At 36.4% G+C, this 12260-nt stretch overlaps 1 protein-coding gene across 1 annotated transcript; it reads left to right on the top strand.

Annotated features, from left to right (window-relative positions):
• The first annotated feature begins 5835 nt into the window (after positions 1-5835).
• Positions 5836-6456, top strand: LOC113352302. The gene has a single exon (XM_026596138.1). The coding sequence runs from the start codon at positions 5836-5838 to the stop codon at positions 6454-6456; it is 621 nt and encodes a 206-aa protein (XP_026451923.1).
• The last annotated feature ends 5804 nt before the right edge of the window (positions 6457-12260 follow it).

Here is a 12260-nt window from a genome sequence, read left to right as displayed (position 1 = left end):
TATTTTGTCTCTGAATTTTCCCGTTCTCTTGATTTCCTCCAATTTGCCCATCATCAAAAGTTTCATTTTGTGGAATGTAACGATCATCAATTCTTTCTCTATTTTCGCGATATTCTTCATTAGGATTTGATTTCTTCTTGAATATTGTTTCCAACATTGATTGTGGTGAATTTTGCCTCATTTCTCTTCTAGTCGATCTGGAATATGATTTTGTAATACTTCTCGATCTTCTATTCTGCAATCTATATTCTCCATCCTTAATTCGTGATTTTGCTTGTTAAATTTGCACGTTCTTCTGCCTCAGCTCTTCTTTCTTCATGTATTCTTCGTCTCAATGTTTCTAACGCTCCAATTTCTCACTCCATGAATTATTCCTTCATCTGCTTCTTGATTTCTCTCTTCCTGTCTAATTTCTATTTTGTTGCTCTTCTTCTATTTCTTCTGCTGAATTTGATCGCCAAGTGTGTACGCTCACTCTGTCATAATCTGTATTCCTCTCTTGAACTAGTGTTGTTGAATTGGCGATTGAATTATGATTTTCTCTATTATTTCTCATTCTAGTAGATTCTCCCATTTCACTTCTTTCTCTTCCAGCAATTCTTTTGCTTCTTCTAATAGTAGTCGGTTGTTCGGATGTATTTCTTCTTCTAGCCATTTCTTCAATGCTAACAGTATTGCAAAAAATGAAAAATTCTTAATCAATCACTTTAAATTTTCACAAATCTCAATATCAATCTTTAGCTTTTTCTAGAATAATCTTCTACTCGTCCCTGTTTCTAGCGCCATTATGTAGTTGCAGGAAATCCTACACTACACCCCTCATATGATTTCATTGTTGATCAACTCATTTTTAGGTTTTTACACTCTTAATTTTATTGATTAAATTTTGAATGTTCTTACAAGAAAGATAAAGAAATCAAGAATGAACTTTGCTCTGGACTTTCTCTCTCCTATTTACTTGTTTCTTACTCAAAAAAGATCTCTCTACTCCTTTACAACTCGAATGACTATTTATAAGGAAATACATAGTGGATGACAGCTAATCTGTCCTTTATTTTCGGATATGGTTTGCGACATTCTCGCAACCATACAAATATTATCTTCGCAAGATCTCTAATCTTCGCAAGACTATCACATCTTTCTCATGATCCTTGTTGACGTCGTTTCTGAAATTGTTCTGCAATGCTATTGTGCAATACCATTGATAATTTCGCTGAGATATAATTGTTGCGAGATTCTGATCATACAGTATTGAAGTGATATACCCAGACGATTGAGGTTTAAACTCTTCTTGTAAATCATTTAGTTTGTAACTACTAATTGGATTACACAAAGGAGGAGCATTGCTCTTACTGATAAACAAGTCAATATTAACCTCAATATAAATATTATCCATCATAACTTGATTTTGCATGTCAAGAGATTCTTGTTCATTCTGGAGATATATATCAACATCAAAAGATAGACTTTCAAGTTTCTTTTCAATTCCTGAAAGAACTTCAAGGGATTTTAAACCTGGTGGAGGTTTAGACATAATTTCTTCAATGGATTTAATTAAATCAGACATGGAAGCAACTTCTGGAATCCCTGGATCCGGTGGTGCATTTATTGAGATAGCACTCATGTCCATATCAGATCGCTACAAACACAAACTTGTAAGGTCTTTAACGTGTTTGCCTGCTCTGATACCAATTGAAAATGCGGGGGTGTAACAACCACACCCAACAATTCGTTTGGCAATCTGAGGGGACTTACTCCAATACACTTTCTATAGAATCAATTAGACAGTCAAACTCAATCTAGAATAAAGTATATCAAAGAGTTTAATATCTCTAACTCTTAATTCAATCCGCAATCAGCAAATAGAAATCTGCGAACCCGATTGTATATAAGAGGAATTACTTGAACGGTACCAAAGACCAATGTTCAAGTGTCAATCAATGTAAATCAAAAACCAAAGGTTGGATATTCTAATTGATTGATCTTAACGCACAACCTGTGATATTTCAATTATATAACAAAATATAATGCGGAAAAGAAATAACACAGACACCAGAGTTTTGTTAACGAGGAAACCGCAAATGCAGAAAAACTCCGGGACCTAGTCCAGTTTGAACACCACAATGATTAAGCCGCTACAGACACTAGCCTACTACCAATTAACTTCGGACTGGACTGTAGTTGAACCCTAATCAATATCACACCGATTCAAGGTACGGTTGCGCTCCTTACGTCTCTGATCCCAGCAGGATATTACGCACTTGATTCCCTTAGCTGATCTCACCCACAACTAAGAGTGGTTACGACCCAAAGTCGAGGACTTGATAAAAAAAATTGTATCACACAGAAAAGTCTATAGGATTGAATAAATTTGTCTCCCACAGAAATACCCAAGAGTTCTTGTTCCATCTTTTGATAAATCAAGGTGAACAAGAACCAATTGATAAACCGGACTTATATTCCCGAAGTGCATCCTAGTATTATCAATCACCTCACAATAAACTTAATCGACTAGCGAAACAAGTTATTGTGGAATCACAAACGATGAGACGAAGGTGTTTGTGACTACTTTTCTATCTTGCCTATAGGAGATATAAATCTCAAGCCAATTTTACAATTGCACTCAATCACGATAGAAACAGCAAGATCAGATCACGCAACTACAAAGAGAATAGTTGGGTCTGGCTTCACAATCTCAATGAAGTCTTCAAGTCGTTAACTTACAGGGTCTCGAGAAGAAACCTAAGATTAAAGGAGAATCGACTCTAGTTATGCAACTAGTAACACACATGAGGTGTGGGGATTAGGTTTCCCAGTTGCTAGAGTTCTCCTTTATATAGTTTTCAAATCAGGGTTTGCAATCCAAGTTACCTTAGTAACAAAGCATTCAATATTCACCGTTAGATGAAATACCTGATTCAACCAAGCCAATATCTTTCAACCGTTAGATCGAACTTAGCTTGTTACACACAAATGAAATGTACCCTCATTTAGGTTTATGTAACCATACCCAAACGTGTACACCATGTTGGTTCACAAATAGTTAACCGAGGTTAGCCATATGGATTGCTCTCATATCAACCTTATTCATCTTAACCATAACTAGTTCAAATGACTCAAATGAAACTAGTTAGAGAGTTGTTCAATTGGTATATTATCATAGATTTATACAAGAACACAATTGAAGCAAAATCGGTTTGATTCACTCGAATCAATACATGAACATTTATAGCCACATTTTCCAAAGATTGCATTCCTTATAAATAAATGTTTAGGTTCATGTACACTACCGATTTTAAAAAGTAACCACTTAAGTATGTGTACGGGTATGCGTACTTAAGCAACCGGATTTGAGTTTGTTTTGGTTTTCAAACTCAGCATAAATTCACGGACGTGAACTTTCCGCAAGTATGCATACGGGTACGCATACTTAGGTAACTGAATGAGTTGGTTTTGAAATTCCAACATTAGCATAAGTTCACGGACAAGAACTTCCGCCAGTATGCATACGGGTACGCATACTTATCCAGTCTCCTTCAACCATTTTGTATACACACAAGTATGCATACTTTTGGTTCCCGGTTTTGGACTTATACACAAATGTGCGAACACACTCTATCCTTATATCCAAAGACGGTTACATGATTCTAAACTCTTTATTTCAATCATTGAAGCATTCTTCTATAATGACAATAGTCGTTTTCACACATTAATAGCATCAAAGCAATTTTCAAGATATTGAAATAATCATTATCGAAACATTCCAAGTCTTACACCAAATGATTGTATCACACAAACCTTGTAAGTTTTTATTCGAAATTTTGTCATGATATAAGATGAACTTGGTCGAAGCGAAATCTCACCAAGACAGATTTCGAAAAATATGTAAGTGAGATATACTCAGCTCGAAATCTCAAATGTGTATATAGAAAAGTAATCGTAATACGACTTACGTCTCAATATAGGAGATAGAGTAAAAATAGAATTTCCAAGTGATATATGAGTTTAAGTCTCCACATACCTTTTTGTCGATGAAGTTCCACAAGCTCTCCTTAGTAGTTCTTCGTCTTCAAGTGATAATTGTCGTGAAGTCTAAGCTCAACTACACAAACTATGTCCTAGTCCGAGACATCTATAAATAGGATAGAAATCAAGACTTATAGTTTTGATCACTAACATTGACAAACATGCTTGAGATAGCAATGCATGCGAGTTCGACCGAGCAGTGTTCTAACACTTATGATAATTGATATTAATAGAGCTCTAAAGTTTGGTATAAATGCTTATGAAACTACCACTATCTCCCATGGGCTTGAATTTTCCTATGCCCTGAATGGCATATCTCTTTGGAAAGTTTGCAGAATTCTTGACCATCCTGGTCCCCTTTGTGAGGAAAAATATGAAGTTCCTCATACTGTTAACAATAACACTCACCCTTTTAATCTTAATAATCCTTACCCCTCTAATCCCACCACCCCCAACAACCTATCTTCTAGTAGTACTCAACCCATCATCAAGAAAAGAAGCTACTCTGATAAAGATGTTGTCGAGGAATTTTCTTGGAATAATGAGAGAAGCATAGAAACAAATTGCCCTCAAAATAGCTCTGAAGAACTGGATGGACCTGAGGAGGACATAATCTTTAAAGCTGGTCTTCATCTTCCCAATTCTGAGAAATTTCCAACTACAAATATTGAAGCCATAGCTTGTCAGAAGAAACATAAAAAAACTTCTAGAAAATCACAAGGCTAAGGATAAGTTTTTGAAGAAAAAAGGCATTCATATCAAGGCTGCTGCCAGGAAGAATTCTCAAAATTATGAAAATGTGATTGAAACTTCTACCATCCTAATAATATATTTCCTAAAGTCCCTCCTTTTATCCCCAAACCTTTTGAATTCTTACCTTCCTTGTCTGATATCCAAAATCAAATCAATGAGGAATTCAATCACTAGAAAAAACTTCTCTGGGAAAGAAGAAAGAAGGAGTCTAAACAGAAGACTGGAGATCCAAGTAGAAATCTCCAATTACTTGACACAAAAAGGAAAATTTATGGTTCCTCTCCTACTACTGAGATATCCCTTCCTTGTTGGGATCAGATGAATCCTTCCAAGAAGAGTAACACACAAGTCATGCCTATGGAGGAAGATCATCTGACAAACCCGACTACTACCAATCTTGAGGGAGAAAATCCTTTCCAAGCACCTAAGGTACAAAACTTTGCTCAAACTTGCTTTTTACACAACCTGCATATAATTTCTAGCATCCTTCATAATTATTTGAGAATACATATCTATGCTTTAATTCATATAAATAGGTTCTCCTATATTGTTTATCTTAAAACTAGGACCCTTAGGCACTTTTGCATAGGCTACACTATCCTTATTTTTCTTTATCCTAGCGTCTCTTACTTCTGGAAATATTTTTCAATCATGACATGGAATTGTCAAGGACTAGGAAAACATAGTACTAGTAGACATCTGAATAACATGTTAAACAAGCATAATCCTGACATATTTCTTTTATCTGAAACTAAACAACAATCTAGCAACCTAAAAGCTATCCTCAGCAACATAAGAGTCACTAATTTCTGGTTTGTTGAACCTATAGGAAAACTTAAAACTGCTGGAGGCCTTTTTCTAGCCATGAAAACTAGTCTGAATGTCACCATACAAGATTTATCCAATAACCATATTAGTGCTATGGTGACTCCTACCATAGGGGACCCTTGGCATTTCACATGTTACTATGGTAGTCCCTATACTACTTTACATAAACTGCATTATTGGAAAATGATATAAAATAATGACAAAATAAATAGATTGCCTTGGTTGATAATGGGGGACCTAAACTTTGTACTGCATGATCATGAAAAACTTAGTCAACATCCTATTAATTCTTGTGAAGCTACTATCTTCTTGGAAAAACTGGAAGAAGCAAATCTCACTGACTTGGGGTATACTAAGTGTCCCTTCACTTGGAAAAACAGAAGAGTGGGCTTACGACTCACTGAGAAAAGACTTGATAGAGGATTATCAAATGAGGATTGGCTTGATCTCTTTCCTAACTCTACCATCTCCAACCTTCCAGCCATAGGCTCTGATCATAACCCAATCATTCTCAATACCAATTCTAACTGGAAACAAGGACACATACCTTTTAAATTCTTTGGTTCTTGGCTTGATCATCAATATTGCAAGGATATTATTGCTGAATGCTGGAAGAAAAATCACAAAGGTTCCCTTGCAATCAAGATAGCTAGGAAATTAAGAGATATTAAAGTAAAAATTAAGTTGTGGAATAAAGAGGTATATGGTAATATTAAGACTAATCTTGAGGAAAGCCTTCAATATTTGGATTGGACCACCAAAAATCAGTTCAACAACAACAAAGGGAATGACATCAGAGAAGCTAAGAAAGTTGTGGATCACTGGAAAAATGTTCAAGAAACCTTCTAGAAAACTAAAAGTAGAGATCAACTTATCAAGTTAGGGGACAAGAACACAAGATTTTTTCATGATTCTGCTAAGAAGAGGTATAGAAGAAACAAGATTATCTCCATTCAAATAGAAGATGGTACCTGGCTACACAACAGTAAGGACATTGCTCATTGTTTCACCACCCATTTCGCCAACATGGCTACTGCTGAACCAATCACCATTAACCAATCCATAATCAACCTCATCCCTACCACTATTACCAATACTGAAAACATGAACCTCCTAAAAATCCCTGAAGCTGCTGAGATCAAATCTGTTATATTTAGCATGGCAGGGGACAGGGCTCTAGGACCTAATGGCTTCCCACCAAACTTCTTGCAAGCCAACTGGGACATTGTGGGAAATGATATTATTACCATGGTCCAAAACTTCTTAAAATCTGGATTTCTCCTTAAAGAGATCAACTCTACCTTCATATCACTCGTTCCTAAAACTGACAACCCTAATACCCCCTCTCAATTCAGACCCATATCTCTTTGCAATACCACTTACAAAATAATATCTAAAATCTTAGATCAAAGACTCAAACCCCTCCAACCTAATCTCATCTATCCCTTTCAATCTGCTTTTATCCATGGAAGACAGATCTCTGACAACATTGCTATTGGTCATGAAATCATACACTATATGAACATAAGAAAAGGGGAAAAAGGAAATAATGGGACTATGGGGATAAAGATTGATATATCCAAAGCTTTTGATAGAGTCAACTGGGATTTCCTCATACAAGTAATGATTCAAATGGGATTCAACACTCAATGGTGCAATCTAATTAAACAATGCATATCCACTACTAACCTTACTGTGTTGGTAAATGGATCACATGGAACATTCTTCACACCTACCAGAGGCCTCATACAAGGTGATCCACTTTCACCATATTTGTTCTTATTCTGCATGACGACATTATCAATATATCTGGTTTTTGCATAAGATCGAAAAACTTATACATGGAACAAGAATTTGTAATGATGCCCCTGCCATCAGCCATCTGTTATTTGCTGATGATTGTATGATATTATGCAAAGCTAATATGGATGAATGCAACAACTTAATAAGGATATTTCAAGATTTCAGTCAATCTTATGGGCAAATGATTAACTTTGAAAAATCTGGCATCTTCTTCAGCAAAAACACTGCTCCAGATATAGATGACAGAATAAGCAATAACATGCATGTTCAAAGGATCAACATCAAAGATAAATATTTGGGCTCTCCTCTCTTCACCAACAGAAGCAAAGTGCAAGCCTTCAAACCTTGTGTTGACAAGTTAAAATACAGACTTGCTGGATGAAAAGCCACCATGTCAACAGCTGGAAAAGTCATCATGATTCAAACTGTCACCTCAACATTCAGTATTTATCAGATGAATTGCTTCAATCTTCCTAAGGCCATCTGTAAAGAAATTAATGATATCCAAAGAGATTTATTTTGGAATAAAGAGCCAGATAAACCCAAAGGTCTCTACTTGGTGGGATAGGATTCAAGAACATGGAATACTTCAACAATGCAATGATCACAAAGATTTCCTGGAGATTAATTACTGAGCCTTATTCACTCTGGAGCTCCACCATGAAGGCTTATCACTTCCCAAATCAAGAGATCATCAGAATGGACACTAAACCAAAAGCCAATGACTCTTGGATATGGAAAGGAATTCTTGAAGGTATAGAAAACATTCAAAAATACTATATATGGAAGATTGGAAAAGGAAACAACATTCATATCTGGGAGGAAAAATGGATTGAAGGTTACTCTAAAACTATCATGAAAAAGCAGGGGTACAACAACCACACCCAATATTTCGCTTAGCAATCTTTATGGACAAACTCCAATATACTTTCTAGAGAATCAATTAGACAGTTAGTATATCAAAGAGTTTATATCTCAATCTCTCGATTTGATATATACTCAAGCAAATAGAAATCTGCGAGTCTTTGTCAAATACTAGAGAGATAACTTGGATGGTACCAAAGACCAATTTCCAAGTGTCAATCAATTTAAATCAACAACCAAAAGATCGGATATTCTAATTGATTGAACAGTGCACAACCTGTGATATTTCAATTATATAACAAAATATAATGCGGAAAAGAAATAACACAGACACCAGAATTTTGTTAACAAGGAAACCGCAAATGCAGAAAAACCCCGGGACCTAGTCCAGATTGAACATACACTGTATTAAGCCGCTACAGACACTAGCCTACTCCAAATTAACTTCGGTCTGGACTGTAGATGAACCCCAATCAATCTCACACTGATCCAAGGTACAGTTATGCTCCTACGTCTCTGATCCCAGCAGGATGCTATGTACTTGATTCCCTTAGCTGATCTCACCCACAACTAAGAGTTCCTACGACCCAAAGTCGAATACTTTAATAAACAAATCTGTATCACACGGAAAAGTCTACGGTAATAGATAAATCCGTCTTTTGATAAATCAAGGTGAACATGAACCAATTGATAAACCGGACTTATATTCCCGAAAAACAGCCTAGTATTATCAATCACCTCACAATAATCCTAATCGACGCAGCGAAAAAGATATTGTGGAATCACAAACGATGAGATGAAGTATTTGTGATTACTTTTATATCTTGCCTATCGGAGATATCAATCTCAAGATGATTATTACAATTGTACTCGTACGATAGAAACAACAAGATCAGATCACACAACTACGAGAAAGTAGTATCGGTCTGGCTTCACAATCCCAATGAAGTATTTAAGTCGATAACCTGGTTTAGAAGAAGAAACCAAATGTTAAAGGAGAATGGACTCTAGCTTAGCACAACTAGTATCACACAGAAGGTGTGGGGATTAGGTTCCCAGTTGCTAGAGTTCTCCCTTATATAGTTTTTCAAATCAGGGTTTGCAATCAATGTTATCTTGGTAACAAAGCATTCAATATTCACCGTTATATGAAAACCTTATTAGATTAAAGCTAATATCTTTCAACCGTTAGATCGAAAACTAGCTTGTTACACACAAATGAAATGCATGTTTCTATGCTTGTGTAACCGTACCCAAACTTGTACATTTGTTGGTTCAACAATAGTCAATCAAATGGTTATCCATATGATCACTTTCATATCAACCATATTGTTCTTCACCATAAATAGTTCAAGTAACTCAAATGAACTAGTTAGAGAGTTGTTCAATTGCAAGGAAATCTTATGTAACTACACAAGACACAATCGAAGCAAAAACGATTTGATTCACTCGAATCGGTTAATGAACTATAGCCACGGTTTGCAATTTGCATTCCTTAGTTTATATAAGAATAAGTTCACAAACATCGTTTTTAGATATAACCTACTCAAGTTCGCGGACTGGGTTCGTGGACTTAAGTTCCCGGACGGAGTTCACAAGCTCCAGCAGAAATTCTCGGGAAGAGAACTTCCGCCAGTTCGCGGACTTAGTTCGCGGACTTGGCTCACGCCACCATGCCGGTTCTCTTGATCAACAAAGTTAGCAAACTTCGATTCAAGGAATAAGGACTTATACATATATGTGTTTCCACAACAATGCTTATATCCTCCAATGGTTATATAATCTAAAATCTCATTTCAATCATTGAAACATTCTTAGAGGGCGTTGATATTCTATAGTTGTTATTCACAAACTATTTTTCGTCAAAGTAAGCAATTTTCAAAGTGATTGAAACTTGTCATGATTTTCGTCACTAGGTAAAGATGAACTTGGTTAAAGCGAAAGCTTACCAACACATATTTCGAGAAATAGATAGGCGAGATAAACTCGGCTCGAAATAGCAAATGTGTATAATCTAAGTCTATATAGCAAAACGACTTTTGTCTCAAGATAGGAGATAAATATATTTTTGAGTGATAGATAAGTCAAGTCTCCACATACTTTTAGTCGATGAAGATCCACCAGTTCCTTGAGTAGTCCTTCGTCTTGTATGATGATTGTCATGGAGTTCTTGAGCTCAACTACACTTTCTATCCTAGTCCGAGACCTTAGCTATAGTAGACTAGAAACCAAGACTTATAGTTATGATCACTAACATTGAAAAACATGCTTGAGATAGCAACGCATGCGAGTTCGACCGAGCAATGCTCTCCCAAAACCACCCAACTGCCCTTCTAACCTTATTACTGTCAACCAGCTTATCAATACCACTGGAGAATGGGACTTAAACCTCCTAACGCTCTGGTTCTATCAGGATATTCAAAACTTGATTCTCCTTACTCATCCTAACATTAATGTTGAAGACACCATATACTGGAATTTAACCCATACAGGGAAATTCTCTATCAAATCCTTATATGATAAGCAAATCTATGATAAATATGCTACTGATGCTCCTAATGCTCCATGGGGAAAACTTTGGAAGCTGGACACTACTACAGCTATTCATCTCTTCATCTGGAAATGTGCACAAGGCATCCTACCAACTAGTGCTAAGTCTGCTAGCATTCTGAATAATATTGATCCTGTTTACACTTATTGAAAGAATGCTAAAGAAGATATTACACAAGCTCTCTTGGCTTGTCCAGCTGCTTCCAAAGTTTGGGAAAAGCTTTTTGGGGAATCTCATCAACTCTTCAGTGCTTTGGATCCTTCCATGACTGGCTTAATAGCTGGTTATATAATGGCAACCCTAATTCCAGCTGGAACGCTACTTTTGCCACTATCTGCTGGTTCATTTGGAAAGCCAGATGTGATCTGGTCTTCAGAAACATTACTCATTCTACTGAGTGTACTGCTATGAAAATCACTCAACACTTGTGCTCCTTCAACAGAGTGAATAACAACCCAAGGCACATTCTGAACAATCTGTATTACCAGGACAATAACAATGATCATCAACTAAGAATTACTAGATTGATCAAGAACCATAAGGAGAAATTTGGAATCACTATTAGCATGAGTATCTTAGAAGTAGATAACAACATGACTAGTAGTGGTTTACAATCTTTTACTAACTTTGCTTTTTTTGCTTTGTCCTTCTCAGGGAAATGTGTGGGAGCAAGAAACTACAAAGACCCTACAATTGGACTCAGCAGAGCTGACAGGGCAAGCAGATGCGCTCAACTAGCTCTAGATTGGGGCCAGGAAATGCAGAAGTCCAACATTGAATTTGCTGTAGAAGATGAAGTAATCATCCAGGCCGTCAACCATGGTTATCAAATAGAAGTACAGGAAAGATTTAAGGAACTCACACCCCCAACTTTGGTGGAAGTTTTGAAGCTGTTGATTTTGTGCTAGGCAATCTAATCAAGATAGCTCCTCAACAAAACTCTAATGCTATCAGATTAGCTCTTATATCTAGCCAATCCTCCTGGAAATGTCCTGACCTTAAAACAACTTTTTGATGCTCTTCAGTTTGTTCAAGTTCCTAACTTTGAGGATAATTGTAATAACATTAATCACTCTATGGAGGCTCATCTCGGTGCTAGTCATAGCCCAGATGACCAAACCGATATTCTTGAGAGTTAGTTGCTCTTTGAGCGCTCTCTCGGTTTTTCTATAAAAAAAAAAACAAAAAACAAAAAGAAAACAAAATGGGCCTATTAATGGGCTTCATTATCCAATTTTGTTTTACACCCGACCACTAAGAGGCCCCTGAGGCTGAGGTCCTCTTGAATCATTTTTTTCTCCTTTTTTCAGTTTATTGATTTCAGTCAGTACCACAGATGCATTAGGATGTCATTATTCGAGTTCAGATGGAGATCATTATGTTTTGACACCTTTACGTAGTTTTTGCTATTCCAATTTCCAAGCATTAGTGCCAT

This window comes from Papaver somniferum, chromosome 2 (genome assembly GCF_003573695.1).
Source record: "Papaver somniferum cultivar HN1 chromosome 2, ASM357369v1, whole genome shotgun sequence".
NCBI classification, from domain to species: domain Eukaryota; kingdom Viridiplantae; phylum Streptophyta; class Magnoliopsida; order Ranunculales; family Papaveraceae; genus Papaver; species Papaver somniferum.
This window is presented reverse-complemented; position numbering and strand designations above follow the sequence as displayed.

Coding starts and splice junctions, on each gene's coding strand:
- LOC113352302 (XM_026596138.1), top strand. CDS start 5,836: ATGGGGGACCTAAACTTTGTACTGCATGATCATGAAAAACTTAGTCAA.